The sequence below is a fragment of the Labrus mixtus genome, chromosome 7, assembly GCF_963584025.1.
Source record: "Labrus mixtus chromosome 7, fLabMix1.1, whole genome shotgun sequence".
Taxonomy (NCBI): domain Eukaryota; kingdom Metazoa; phylum Chordata; class Actinopteri; order Labriformes; family Labridae; genus Labrus; species Labrus mixtus.
This window is the reverse complement of record NC_083618.1, coordinates 8,089,536-8,105,582: the sequence shown is the minus strand read 5'-3', so window position 1 is coordinate 8,105,582 and position 16,047 is coordinate 8,089,536. Positions and strand designations below refer to the sequence as shown.

At 37.4% G+C, this 16,047-nt stretch overlaps 1 protein-coding gene across 7 annotated transcripts in view; it reads left to right on the top strand.

Annotated features, from left to right (window-relative positions):
* The first annotated feature begins 1,592 nt into the window (after positions 1 to 1,592).
* itpr1b (inositol 1,4,5-trisphosphate receptor, type 1b) overlaps positions 1,593 to 16,047 on the top strand; it is an 83,365-nt gene continuing 68,910 nt past the window's right edge. For all 7 annotated transcript variants that reach the window (XM_061042504.1, XM_061042503.1, XM_061042501.1 and 4 more), the window contains exons 1-4: positions 1,593 to 1,745; positions 2,909 to 3,022; positions 8,582 to 8,652; positions 15,704 to 15,819. In XM_061042504.1, coding sequence (XP_060898487.1) covers positions 2,931 to 3,022; positions 8,582 to 8,652; positions 15,704 to 15,819 — 279 coding nt within the window. In that variant the 5' untranslated portion in view covers positions 1,593 to 1,745; positions 2,909 to 2,930. The remainder of the gene's footprint in view (positions 1,746 to 2,908; positions 3,023 to 8,581; positions 8,653 to 15,703; positions 15,820 to 16,047) is intronic.

Sequence of the window (16,047 nt, the reverse complement as noted above, 5' to 3'; positions counted from 1 at the left end):
TCAGTACAAGACTCTGTTCTGATTCCACTAGCTAAAAACGTCAGTGTGCTTTTAATGGGTCACTTGCAAATAAACCAGATCACTCAGAGCTGACGACTTATATATCCAAACTGTTACAAACTTAATCGCATAGTGGTCCATGGGCAACGCTACAAGCTGCAGTCTATCTGCACTGATATGGTGCATCACTGCAAAATCCATTCAAAATAAACTACACTTTATATCATTGGGTCCTTTGTAAAAAAAAAAAAAAAAATCATTAAAAAGGAAGAGAAAAAGAAAAAGAAAGAAAAAAAGGCATTGATCCAAAACAGAGACTCCACTTGGGTTTCCCCTTCACCGACCTTAGAGTTTGACTGTCTGTAGCCGAATCAGTGTTTCTGACAGGAGACAGCAAACACAACTGATCTCTTTATCTCAGGTCTTTTCACATTTAGACATGCACAGCATGACTCTGTCTTTGTAAGGCGGCGTGTGCTTCTGTTTCTGACATTACATACATTAAATAATGTAGACATTGACAAAAACCTCAGGTCACATGGGTTTTATCATTTAGAGCCACCATTGCAGTCCACACCATGTGGCACAAATGAGTGAATTTGTTACAATTAATAGTTGATAAAACAGGCTACTCATGATTTGCTGTGAATTTCTATTAGTTTTCTCCCATTAAAGTATCTCGTTTTCTTTTTGACAATTCTCTCTCAAATGCATTCATCACACAATCTTAGTGTTAACATGCTTAATAGTACAGATGAAGCTGACAGGGTTTGCACATGTAGTTCACAAATGGAAATATTCAACAGAAGGAAACAGATGAGCATTAGAGGAAAGAGGAGAATCAGGGGACACATCCAATAATTGTATTTGCTAACAATAAATAAATTGTCCGTGCAAATCGTTTTGCCAATGAGTATAGGAGATGTAGTTTATGTCTGTCTGGAGGGCAGCTGTTGCTCAGATGTTTGTCTTTCAACCAGAAGGTTGCGGGTTCGATTCCCAGCTCCTGCAGCCACATGTCGATAACCCCAAGTTAAGTGCATGTGGTGTGTGTGCACCTTCAGTGTAAGTCAGAAGACTAAAAAAGTGCTTTACAAGCTCAAGTCCATTTCCCTATATATAAACCTGCTTGTTAGACAGACTGACAGACCCTTCAATCCTACACCTGGTAAAATAGAATAATATCAAATTCAATTAGTAATAGTAAAGAACTTGCAAAAAACACACCAATTCCAACTGATTTTATATTGTTTAATTTCACCATGCATGCTCTGACGCTAATGTTAGTCTACAGAAATAAACTGAGTTGAATGTGGCTATACTGTAGGCCTACTACCTTATCTCTTCCAGGATGATATATTCTGAAATGTTTCTAAACAAAGAAATGTACTACAATCTATGCTAAAGCACAAAAATGGTCTTCAATTTGAGTAAGTGACTATTCCTGCTCATGACATCAATTTAAATGCCTATAACACTACATTTCCCAGAGAGCTTTGCATGCAGTATAAATAGTAACGAAAGGGGCGTTCCCTGCAGTGACATGTGGAGGAGGCAAGAAGCGGATTGTTGCCGAGGACGCATTCAGCTGTCAGAGATAACGCCGATCAGCCTGCACTCACCTGGAGTTTCACTAACATGGACTTAACCGAGGACAGCGCTGTGGAAATGATCCTGTGCTGACCCACTTCTTCACTCCTTCCTTTCTCTACCTAGCTTGGACGCCTTCTATCAAATTCTGCCAGGTAAATTCCACGTCTAGGCTTCGTGTAGTTTTGAGTCATGGCATTGTTCATTTAGCCACTGAGCTGTAAGCATCCCTGTCAAGGAAGTAGCCCACGCGTTCATTTGTTGCTGTTGTTTTTGCTAGAGCTCAGTGATATTCAATTTAGCTAGCAGAAGAAGTTTGTGGCACCACCGGTACCTCTACATAATGTTACAATGGACTGTACAGCTCAGAAGAAACTTTAAATCCGTGTATTTGTCTCAGTTGAAAGGACTGGTTTGAAATATTTTAATTTAGGTAATTTACGCCTTACGAAAATACTCCTGTGGAAGTAGGCTTAAATCGGATATTTTAAGGAAATATCATACTTTGTGCTCTCTTTCTCTCAATACCTTGTCCTTATGCAGTGCCGTGAAAGTAAGTCGATATCATATTATTACTTTTAGTTCATGCCAAAATGATAAAAAATAGAGTTTCGATGGTTAAACCGTGAACGAGCGAAACCATGTATACAATTTGGCCACTTGAAATGCTTCTCAGAGTTTGTTTCTTTCAGCTAGACTCCAAACCTGGAAACAGACTCAAGAGTAGTGACCTAAATTTAAAACGTACGTGTTTTAGTGTCACACAACTAACCAAAACACAGGTCCCACAGATACATTCACTTTATGTGCAAGAGTTTGTTTCATTGTTTTTTGTCATATAGCCACAACATCTTTTTTAGAATAGCTGTAAAGTGATGCACTCATTTGTGGGATTTATGTTGTTTAGACCTCATGTTTTGCATCAAAAAGGACAGACCCCATACTTACCAAATGGACATACATTCAGAAAAATACTAAAATTAGGTGAATGTTTATGTTGTTTATGTAATTTGTCATTTGCCCCTATAGGCTTCAGCAATTCAGATGATTTCAACCTAAATGAACAGAAACTCTAGCACTAACAAAATCACCATCAAAATTGTATTAACTAGCACTGCTGTTAACACTTTCTATACAACTGAATCAGCTTTTGCCAATTATTATGTGCAGGAACATACAGCTGTAACAATATTTTATTTGTATTTGTTATAGCTGTAATTTATGAATACAACTTACGGGCTTATTTTGAATGATTTGGTGAAATTTGTAAAAAAATGTTTCACAGTGTCGGATCTGATTTTGTTGTCAATGTTTTCAGGTGAAGTCAAGCCTAAGGAACCATGTCAGACAAGATGTCCAGTTTCCTCCATATTGGGGACGTTTGTTCCCTCTATGCAGAGGGTTCCACCAGTGGATTTATCAGCACCTTAGGGTAAGCCTGTTTTCATTATTATTCGTCTTTTCTTTTAACCCTTCACCATCTCCACATCCTGATATTTCATACTGCTGGATCACTAGGTGGATGGACATTGGACAATATTGTGTGCAGAATACTTCACTGTCACAGAGTACAAACAACAAAATAAAAATAGTAACTCATTAAAGGATCTGTATGTTTGCTGTGTTTGAGCCAACCAGACTGCTGGGCTACGTTGATGGTTGTGTGGTGGAAGGATTCATGGACTGATGTAAGGGATGGCTGGTAAAAAATTAAGTGGTAACATTATCCACTGGTTAGTTGAAATTTATAGAGAATATATATATATGTATATATATATACATATATATATATTTACAAATAAACACAATTGGAGTCATGCAGATGGACTAGAAAAAAGGGCTAAACAAGAGAGAGGGAAATTAAGGATAGCAAAATGGCCTTCTATCTTTAACCACATACTCAAGTTTTTATTTAGCTGCAGAACTTGTTTACCCTGCAGCAATTTGGTTGTCTGATTAGACAACACCTTTTGAGTCATATCATATTTAACATAGTTGTTGCATGTACAGTATGTAATGTCTAACCTTAGAACGAAGTTTCAAGTAATTCAGTATCCTTAGTGCATTGGCCAAATGTGTTAAATGTTTTGTAGAATAAGGTAGTTTTATTTGAAAAGTGATGAATCTTGCAATCATCATTGCTTACTTTTTTGTGTCATTGATATTTATCCTTATATTCAGAACTTGGTAACATTGTTTAGCAAATGGCTATAAAAAGTGTGTTCTAATTGTTCTATATATGTTGTGCTTGATTATTATTCTGTCCTCAATTTACTTTGTGTCTTCCTGCTACTTGCTTAGCACCATGTATTTAAACACTGGATGTATTCCCCTCCTCCTAAATTGTAGGCATCAAGTTAAAAGTGCATATCATTATGTGCAATTACCAAATCTTTACAAACAATGAACAGTCACAGAAAGACCGGAAGGCTTAAAAAAGAAGTAATGATAGAGGGTGCTGTCATCGATGTCAGTTTCCCAGTCCAGTCCACCTGATGGCATATCCTGCATGTCCAACTCCATTTTCCAGGTTCTAGGTTATAAACATTCAGTATTACTTTTTGTGAAATAGTCAAGACATTTTCATGACTTTAATGGCCATTGTAAATGGTGATACCATAAGAAAGAATGGCTTACTGATAACAACAGAACAATATACTATATACTGAGCAGATAGATTTTTTTGCAGCAGTTATTTTACCATAAAGTAGATATCTACCCAGCTCAACTGTACTAAAGAAGACTTTCTTTGTTTCATTATTTATTTTATTTTCCCTTAGTGGGATGAGCAAAGCATCTGTTTTGATTTGTCTTTTTTAAGTGCCAACTAGGGCTGATTATTTCCAACAACCCGACGATACATTACAGATTGTAGCACAATGTAGAGGCCACTATACGATACAAACCCCACGAATCACGTTGATTTTGGATAATAACAATGTCCTACACAGAATTAACTAAAGAAAAACAGCTAAGGCATATTTTACAGGATCCTAAAACTTAAAATACTTAAAATATTTTGTTTATAATCCCAGAGCTATTAATAATTACAATGACAACAATCTTTATTTTTTTTAACTTAAATTGCCCTCTTCGTTTTCTCTCTCACTTTTTTTGGATATAATTTAATACCCTGGTTTCACTTGACTATGAGTTAGTACTGGTTATTTCCCTCAACCTCATGATATGATACATATCACGATACAGAGGCCACGATACGATACACATTGTGATTTTGGATAATCACAATGTCCTACACTACAAAAGCTGTTCTTTATTGAGGCATAAGGATCCTACAACTTAAAACAGTTCACTTCACGTCCTCAGAGATCCTAGAAATACATTATAAAAACATTTTAATCCCAGCGCTATGGCTATGATGTTATTGTGAACTGACCACCAATTGTCTCATTGTCTCTGTCATCACAGCGTTGCAGCCATATCGGTTCAGTGACATCTGCAGCGATACAAGGAGCACATGACGATACGTTGCCATATCGATTTTTTGAGCACAGCCCTATGAATCCACTTGTATTTGCAAGAATGCTCTTTGTGCTTCACATCTGCAAACTACTCACGCACTGCACTTTCTGTAATAAATCTACTCGTTGGGATTAAAAAGCATGACTCATACCCATTAAGCAGCTGCCTGAAGCCTCTGTGATCAGCTGTACATGTGCAAGTCATCAAAAAATGCATAGGAGTGTTTTTTTTTTTTTTTTAATCTTCTGAGCCCGTTTCAAAGTTGAGGGAAATAAAAACATCTGTCTGAAGATCACAACAGCACTTTTATGCTTTATTTGCAAGTCTTTACAAATAAAGCATAAAAGTTAAGGAAAATTTGATTTGAAAGCGTAGTTCAGTGCTGGTTGAGATGGCACACACTGGTCCTGTGTAGTGGGCCTGACTGTTGTTTTTCTGCGACTTGTCATGTATAGATGGAGGTTGGTTGTGTTGCCGCAGTATTTTACGCTGTTTTTGCGTAGCTTGCATATTTCATGACTCTTTTTCCAATGGGAGGTAGACAGTTTCTCATCCATGCTTGTTTGTTTTGATTTGATACCTCTGTTGCATCATGTAGTATTGTGAACTGCACCACAGGCGAAGTGTCTTTCAAAACTGCTATCACAGCTTTGTGCCAATATGGATTCTGTAAAATCTTCATTGATGCACATATTTGCCATATTTATTTTTTAAATCACAGCCCTAGTGCCAACACATAGCAGTGCAATCTTCCTTGTCAATGGAAAGGACCTGAGCTGATGTACCACTTGTCTATTCTTTTGACTATTCAAAGGGCTTTGAGTAGTCTGTCTTGCCAAATCACCCCAGTTGTGTTTGACACTTACTACAGGCGGTACTGAGCCCTTCCTGCAAGCTTTCAGAATCCTTGCTCTTTCACAGTTTAGTGCTGTGCGTCACCTACCATAGCAACAAATGTGTGCACAGCTTTGAAGACAGCAACCATGACAGAGCTCATTTGTCAAATTTCCCATCTCTTATTTTCATGCCTAGTAATCAGCCACACGCAAGCACACACGGGCACACACACACTCTCTCTCACATACACACACACACACACACACACACACACACACACACACACACACACACACACACAACCCCCTCCATTGTTGTTGCTATAAATAGCACGTTCGTACTAGGTGTTGCTTTCGCTGCCAGCGTTCTGAATGTGACCCCTCAGAGACATCTGCAACCACCTTGAACACTACTGGATCTTTAAGCTTCAGACTGAAATGCAGATATGTAGCTGTATCCCAGAATGCAGTATAAGGGTTTGTTTAGATATAGAGGACCCTTTTACACATTATTTTCTTTCTTCCTCTGTCATCATAGTGGTCCTGAATTGCAGTTTACACTGCATGAGCTATAAAAAGATGGAACTGACTGGACTAGCTATAGTACTGTACAAAAGTGTTGTATTTGTGCTGCTCTACTCCTGGTTCCCCTGTTGTGTACAAATAGAATGATGAAACCATCTACAGTATCTCTTTTGGTTCACTCTAGAAATCTCTTTCCTCATCTTCTTAGTCTTTAGATAGTGTTTTCTGCTACTCCACATGTTTAAAGCTATGATTGCATGGCCCTTTTTGTAGTGTTTTAGACACTCTCTCACTTGGCCCTAGATAGTTTTAGACTGTCTGACTTAAGGCCAATGTTTCCAACTCAGGTGTTGTAGAATGTTAATTTCATCCTGCTGTTTATGTTATGCTGAGTTGACACTTCTGATCTGAATACATGCACTACAGTGCATATAACACTTTTAAATGGAAGTTCTGTTTTTAAGGTCAATTTAACACCTATTTCACATCAGCTAGCAGTGTTTTTCTGTGCCTTGGTGGCACATTACTATATGTGTTTTGATGTTATGTCACCCATAAAACGGTGGATTAAAACAAAATTGCCAGTACATTTGTCACATAGAAGCGCAAGTGAAACAAAAAGGGGGCTGACCAATAAAACAAATGCTCCATTTATTACCTTTCAGTGTTCTGGAAAAAATTGAATTAAGCCATTGAAGGAAGAATGTGCGACTTTTTGATCCATGCTGTGGCTCATAGAGGTGGTGGAAAAAATCGATACAGCATAGTATCGCGATATTTTGTGTGGCGATATTATATTGATTGATGGCCGCCAAGTATCGATATTTTATTTTATTATTATTATTTAAAAAAAAATATATATATATATATATATATTGTTGCAAGACAAGAGACAATACACTTACGATACAAGAGACAATTACAGTGAGCACAGGCCAGAAAAGGGGTATATTCATGTTTTATGTGTGTGGGTGTGTGTGTGGGTGTAATAATGTGTTTAATAGACTCTCTGGTGAGGGGTATGAAGATTTTTAGAAAAAAAATCATGTTCAAGTTGGATTAGATTGAAATACCAACAGTTCAGATTGTGAAGTTCATGCAGCCTTTAACAGGGTTTTAGTTTTATCACAGTGTTGGTCAGTCTGTAGGCTTGACTCCCCTTGTGTAGAAATAAAAAGACTGAAGTGAGATGAATAGACTGAGAATTTGTTCTCATTTGACCAAACAGTTCTTGATTTAGTTTAGTTTTGTGGACAAAATATGCAGTTATAAAAGTTAAATTGCAATATATTGTGTCGTGATTCTCAGCATATCGCAAAAATGTTTAAAATCGCAATAATATCGTATCGTGACTCAAGTATCGCGATAATATCGTATCGTGGGGCCTCTGGTGATTCCCACCCCTCGTGTCTCATTTGGTAGAGTTGCATGTAAATCTACACGTAATGACGGTGACCTAAACACACGTGAGGAGGCTGTTATTCTTCTTTTCTTTAGCCCTTGAATGAAACATCTTTTATACGTGAGCCAAGGCAAGGTGCAAGCCGTCCCGTCCATGTAAATCTGATGTTAAAACGGCTTCGACAAAAACACATCCAGTGGGTACTCGAGCTTCTCAAATGTGGTTGACATTCATGACTCAGAGAGACATTTACACAAGATGTACTTGATTTCTGCTATATCAATACAATTTAGCATATTCTTCTTTTAACTAATACATTTGAGCACAAGTATGCTTTCTATGGAATGCTGTTTGAACTAAATCAGCAAAAATGATTTTCGCTCTTCCTTTAAATCACAGAATGAACTGCTAAAGGACTGCAAGAAATGATTGGCTTTATTGGATTGACAGTATGTTGCATTGGATTTTAATACCCCAGGTTAAAATAAGTCATGATTTTCTTGCTATGCCATGTCAAGATACTGTGAAAAGGTCTCAGTGACTAGAGTGTATGCTTTTAGGGGCTATATACTGCGACGGTGTAAATTCCTTGTTTCACTTGAAATAACTTGAAAAGAACATGATAGAACCTGATAATATATAAATGTTGATGTATGGCAAGTGAAATCTTTTAGAGGGTATTTAGATGTTTATAATGCATGTTTGATGTGTGACTGACTCTTTGTTATGATGTTGATGTTCACAGGCTTGTGGATGACCGCTGTGTGGTACAACCAGACACAGGTGACCTCAACAACCCACCCAAGAAATTCCGAGGTAAGCCTTCAAAAACACTCCTCTCCCTCTTAATAACTTAATGTTCATGGAACTCTACATTATTGGCAGGGAAAAGGGTGGACTGTAGCCATGGTTACCTGTTTACTAGTAATGCAAATGAGGGCCGTTACGTTTTGATGTGCTCACTTAAAAGAAAATAAACTTTTGTTAGTTCCCCATAACTGTCTGACACATGACATGTTTGATAAATAGACTTAAACCTCTGATATGTCACTACAGAAACGGTTGATCATCTGACCTTGTAAAACTAAGTAGGATTTATATTTGTTTTCTCTGGTTGTACAATATTCTTGGTTTCCTCCAGAGAAGTTGTTAGTGCAGATATCTTTAAATGGGGGTTAGCGGTCCAGTGACCAAGTAACTATGAGTTACATAAAGTGAGGCCTGCTCGGCCGCCAGCTTATGATAGCTGAAAGTGTCAAGCTGAACATCACTCTGCACAATGAGTGTAAAAAACACTCAACCTGCTCTTTTCCAGTAAGCTATGTACTTTTCAAATTCTGTAAATTCGGTCGACTTTTATTTTTTATTTGGGAATCTATAGAAACCAAAGAAATCAGAGTATAATGTACACAGACTTAATGACTGCATGACTATATTCTCATTTTTTTTGTTTATTTCAACATGGATTGACATATAACTGGCCCATCATTTAATATCATGTACCCTTTATTCTTCTACAATCTGATGGAGTCACTGGGATCATTTGGTCCCCAATTTAATAAATTCTCCAGTGTTTCCCACACATAGATGATACCTGGGCGGGCTGCCGTGCAGCATAACAAAACTCCCGTTTGAAAAGAAATACCCTCTCCACTCCTGCAGAGATCAAACGCAGCAAAATCAAGAGAGCAGAATCACATCAGCTTCAGAGAGAGTGAGAGAGAGAGAGAGAGAGAGAGAGAGAGTGAGAGAACAGGTGCACTGTCTGTCTTGTCTCTTTGCTCATATCAAAACTGAAGCTTCTCATGGCTTTGTTTTAATATTGTTAATGTACAGCTGCTTGCTGCTGATGCTCCTATAAATAACGGAATATTGAGTGGAACTTTTCAAAATGCAAGGCGATGTTTGTTGCAAAAACTAAATTAATTTAGAGGGAAAAAACACAATTGATATAAATACAAACCTAATATTAAATATACCCTAAGATAAAAGTACAAAAATATTATGTTGGCCCTTCCACCCCCCAGCTGCGAACTCCACCGCTCAGGTATCGCGTCATTCTGTGGGAAACACTGATTCTCTGAACCCGGACTCTGTAATATGGAGCTGCATGGAGCTAATGTAGATCATACAACGTAAAGCTGGGGTACTTGGATTATGACAGCCAGAGTCAACCACGCCAGCTACCTGCCATCACAGATTAGCATTCAAAACATTGTGTTAACCTTTACATGGATAATTTGCAGACATATGGCTTTTTAAAATACCATATGTTTGGCTTTGTTGAGAGTCTTAGTGCGGTTGTTTTTTGTTGGTTTGATTCAGCTTTCTTTATTATCATTTAAAATGTTATACAACATAGTGCATTAAATGCAATTGGAATGATCTAAATAATTAGTTTCTTCTGCTTGGTGACCTGATAGCATGATAGTTGGATATTAACAGAAATTTGACTCATTGCTTTAATGACTCATTGCTGAATTAAATTATATCAGCTGCTTCATGGTTTGCTGGTTGAAGGTTTTCACTGGTTCTACACACCTCAAGTCCACCTGGTTACAAGTTGCATGTCTCTGACACTGCACAAAACACATGATTAAAACTGACTGTCTGCATCACATTACATCGCACAGGTTTTTTCTGTTTTTCTGGTCACTCTGGTATTGCAGCTTCTTAAAGTAGCAGGTTTTCTGTTCTGACAGTCCGTCAGGGTGTGCTACGCTGCATGTCAGTTAGAGATGTAAACAACAGTATTCTTTTTAAAAATTGCAGTGTGAGTTCATCCCTTTAATTACAAATCACATCTGGGTTGAGATGTCATCTGTGATCGATGATTCCCTTTACAACAGTAGACTTCTGCACAACATGTAATCCACAAAGTAGCCTTTTTGTATGAAGCTAACAAGTTGTATAAAGATTTAAATTCTCGGCCAAGAAGGCACCAACTTCAAAATGTATTTCACATTTCTACTACATATATGACCCAATGTCAATACAGATTCATGTTTCAACAGGTGAAGTGTCCCTTTAACCTAAGCATTAAGGAATTGGCATGTTAGCTGTAATTTGAATCATGCTTTATTTTTTTCAGATTAATCTTGTTGATGAATATGTGTTCAGTGTAAAAAAAAAAAAAAATCAATGTAAGGATTCAATATTAACGACTTGAGACCAGGTGCGGAGCCAGGATTCCAGTTTTGGACGGGTTGTCGCAGTTTTGACTGGGCCTGTTAATATCAACAGTTACACTGTTGCACCTTCTTCTATCTCAATATATTCTAAACTTTTAAAGAACATGTTTGTGATGTTTTTTCTGAAACATTTTCCATATAGAGACAGCCTTTTGTTCACCTGCCGTTTACTCGTATATAATTGACTTGCGCAAGTAAAATATGCTGCCCTTATTGCCCAATAAAATTAAAAAAAAGATCAATAAAAGTATTAACTTTGTTTTTTCTTATGGAAGGTAAAGACCATTACATAATTTATTACAGAACACTGTTGTGTACCTTCTGTTAAAAAAACAACAGCTCATTTTGAAGACCTTAATAGATTCATAACTGGTTAGGTTGATCGCGGGAAGGGAGAGAGCTTTCATTGAGTTGTAGCTACACTGACTTTTTATTTGAGAGAGAGCGGTTCACTTTGCTGTCTGTTTTTGAGTTGATGTCAACAGATAAATGTATAGGCCTATGTGAGTTTACTACACAATAGAGACACTAAGACCATGCAGGGACATTCAGCTCTACCTCCTGTCTTTCCTACGTTGTTTTCTATGATTTGTCAGTCTTTAAAAATGAATTTAAGCGAGGCTATGAAAAAAGATGTGACTCTCTCACAAGCTGTGGCAGTAACTTTGGATGAGAAGGATGAAGAAGAGGTGGACATACATCTTTAAGAAATTAACTGACTTTTACCTGTGTGAAAGTAGAGTCCATGTCCTCAGCATGATGCAGCCCTCTCTCTGTCTCATTAATTGAACCCACAGGGTGTCCTGCAGGGAGCCAACTGCATCTCAGAATAATATGACTAGTGTGCCCGCGCTACCCCACCTGTGCTACCACTAGTTTTATTAGTATGGGTAGCGTAACAAATATGCTCTAAGGACATTTCCACAATAAAACGGATTAGACATACAGAAGTATGTAACCTACAATGGACCATAAAAGAAAAATTGTGTAAAAAAAAAAGAAAATAAATGCTGTCCTTTTAAATAGATAGATAAGAGACAAAAAAAAACATCCATACGTACATGCATGTAGTTCTCAGCCAGTGTTTCCCAACCTTTTTCCCTTGGAGCCCCCCTACTTGTACCTTTAGAAAAGCTGAGCCCCTCAGGAGCCACATGGAAAAATTTAATTTGTTGTCAAAAAAATTAAACAAATAAATACATAAACTATCCAAAAATCACAATAACTTAAATTCCCATAAAAAGACAATGTAAGAGCAGAGAGAATGACTACCAGCTCACAGAAATCTCTTTCAAAACGAGGAAGTAATGGTAACAGAAGTGAAGCAACTGCACTTCTGTATGCTATTCTTACTGCAACAAACCCCAGCAATAACATGTATAGTCAACCTAAAAAAATACTTTCCTGCAAATTCTAATTCTGCTTAAGTCCATAAAGAGTCTTTAATACTATGTAATGCTTTGTTGATAGTAACAGGCCAACACACCATCACACTACTATATTTACATGAAAGATTTTGAATGTAGTTTGGTGCCAGTAATTTGTCACTTGCCTATATGCAGTGTGTTTAAAAAATCCCTTTCTGGTGGTTTCTTCTTCATTGATGTCATTTTCTGTTCCTTCACTGGTTGTTGGGAGTGTTTTGACCTATTCCTTACACATACTAATAATTCACTTGTTTTTCTTCTTGATGCACATGTGTTACAGTTTTCATGTATTCAAGGTTTTTCCTTAAATAACCTTTTTTTCTTTTTTCTTACACTAACCTGAAGATGTAAGCGATAACTGTGTGTTGTTTGTTTGCCTGTATGTGTGCTGAGCAGCAGTAAGGTAACGTGTCTAACTGAGCTATTCAAATCATATTCAAAACTGAGGTTTATGTCCACACAACCAAGGTAACAGCAGAGTAACCATGTCCAAGACTACAACAGCCTGTACATTCAAACGGTCTCATACAAAGCACAATTAGACCTTAACTGATTTTCAACTTACCAAGCTATGTCCTTGCTAAAGATTCTTTAATTCAAGGACATGTAGTTGCATGACACATGAAAAATGTGCATTTTTTTGAGTAAGTTCGTAATTCAAAGGGTTAATATGTGTTTTTGATTCAATTTGCAGTCCCAACTTCCTTACTCATGCCAGTGTTAAGCAGAAGCAAAGTTGACAGTACAAGGAGGACTAAGTCCTACCATCCGTGTTGAGTATTAATAGCACACTTAAGCTATTTAAAACAATCTGTACTGCAGGGAGTAGTAAAGCAGCAGTTTAAATCCTCTCTGATACTAGTGGCAGATACACAGGAAATCTTTTGTGTGTTTGTAAGTTTATTTGCTGAAATACAGTTGGATTGCGTCTTGATTGCCTAATGTATTTAGGTTCCTTTTTAAAGCTGGCAAGATCAACTGAGACCATGCTTAGAAATGACCTTTTCATATCCCTTGGTGTTATTATCGTCAATTTGCCATAGAACTTAAAACAAAGCTTTGGTGGTCACTCCTTCACAGCTTCCTGAATAATAATAAACCTGGAATGTAAGCATACATTATTGTAACAAGGATACTGCATTTTTGCCTTAATTTGCAGCCATTTTCAAGTTACCAATTAGAGCATTAATTTGGCTTTCCACTTTGATGATTATTTGTTTATTTTAAACCCCAATGTTCACACCAGGAGGAAAAAGAGTTTATCCTCTTGAGAGCATCGAAGGTATTCAGTAAATTTCAGCTCGATTTCCCCTGACTGTGTTCTTTCTTTCTGCTACTAAAGAACTTTTAAAAAAACATCGACCCCACTTTTATCACTCCATAGCTTACAGTTATATACAATATAAAGCATCCAGTTTGAAGAGCAGTAGATGTAGCACTGTACAATATATACACTGCAGAGTGATGCAGTACCACCCTTTAACCATCTGCTACCTGGTCTGTTACATGTGACCCTGTTTATTGTAAGAAGACTGAACAGTTAATTGTGAAGTTTATTTAGCAGTTCACATTAAGTAAGAAGACTTATTCAAGTTAGAATGAATTGATGAAGAAGAAAGAGCTCCATTTCTTTTCACAGTTCAGCAGCAGCATTATGTTCTATATTGATTGTCCCTTCAATATTTCGACATTATATTTAACTGTGTGTCATAATGTGTCTTGTTTTCATTTTTTTTGTTAAGGTTTGAACTGTAAACTCACTCTTTGCCAAATGCTTCCCAGCCCATGAGTTCCACATACTTTCTGCATAACCCCAATTGCTCATTCCTGGCAGACTGATAGATTCTCCTAGTGCCCCAATTCCAGTATTTGTCCTTGGCCTTGTCTCTTCCTGTTCTCTTCTTCTCTTCTCCACCCCATGACCCCACCCCCACTCCCACCCGCACTCCGCCCACTCCATGTTAATCCCAGGTGACTTGTGTGCTGACTTTTCTAATGGAAGTTTCTGTAGTGGCCATTTTTACCCCAATTACAAGTTACCCGTTTACCTATCCCTGTTAAAATAAGAAGTAGTTAAACTGTACGAGGTGATGACTATCAATCAATTAAAAAAATGTCATATCCATGTCCAGTGTAGTGTGATCTTAAGTAAATAGTATGGTTCCCTTAAAAGTTTGCTTTCAGTATAAACTGTGGAAGCAGATGTAGACGTACACAACAAGTCAGTCACCAGTTAGTATATGAACTCCACAGCCGCCTGGAGTATTTTTAACAGGGCAAAAAACTAACAAAACAATCTGGGATTTACAGAAGAAGAAACATTGGTATCATAACTGTGCTGCAATAATCTAAACTCTGCTTATCTGCTCGCTTGTCACATCTGATGATCGCATCATTTACAGCATATGGAGACCTGGATCATGTATTGTTGCAGGCTCGGCACGACAGTCAAGGACAGATTGTGTCCCATATTTAGTCAGGAAAGGAGCATGACGGACAGACGGATAGACCTGCGTTATATCTCATCTCATTGTGAATCATCTTTATATTCAGCGAGCTGTGACATTGTAAACGCTCAACAACAGTTTGTGGACCTCTGTATTACTCATGCCATTACTCTACTCCTCCTGTATGGAGAGATAGGGACCCATTGACTTTTTCCACAGCTCTTTTGGTTTTATTTTCGTGTCAAAATATGTAGACGGTGTGCCACTCCTACCAGGCAAAGTTTGCACTCGTCCTGTTTTTGTTCATTCTTGCAATGCTCTTAGCATTGATGCTTTCTTCTGCCTTTTTAATAAAATGTCAGCTAGCAAATAGCTTTCAGATGCCCTACAGCCACCATCTGTCGGGAATCACATACAGGCCAACACCAATATATATTTTTAAGAGCATAAAAGTCCCATAAACATTTAGATTTTAACCAAGTGACTTTTTAAATATTGGAAAATCAAGATCCATGCTGATTTCACATTGTCTAATTTTTGTAAAGATTCAGATTAAAGACGCTGCCTGCTGTTGCTGACAAAATACTTTTTTCCAAAGGTTACATTTTGAGTGCTATTTGTTAAATTGAATCTGATTTCTTGTGTTTATGATTTGTCTGTTATTGTCTTGAATCAAAATCTTGCTATTGTCTTTCAGTAGCATCTTTTAAGATAAGCTTAGACAGTCTTATACCATATGAGGAGGTTTAGCTCTTGACTTTTCTCTTCTTGTCCTTTCTCCTCCTTTGTTTTTTTTTACCAGACTGCCTTTTCAGATTGTGTCCTATGAACAGATATTCTGCACAGAAACAGTTCTGGAAGGCAGCTAAACCTGGAGGCAACAGCACCACTGACACAGTCCTCCTCACCAAACTCCATGTAAGTGTTCTCTTCACCTTTGCTGCTGCTCTATGCATTTTGTAATAGAGAAGACAATTAGACAATTTTAGTGGCTAGAAACTAAAGACTAGTTTTATGTAAGATTTTAATCCAAAAGTAGACTTTGTATTTCTATTTTGAATACAATTTGAATAATAACTAGACCTGGGATGAGTGAAAACCTTCATGGATATCATTTCTGTAGCATCATACTTTCCAGATATAGAC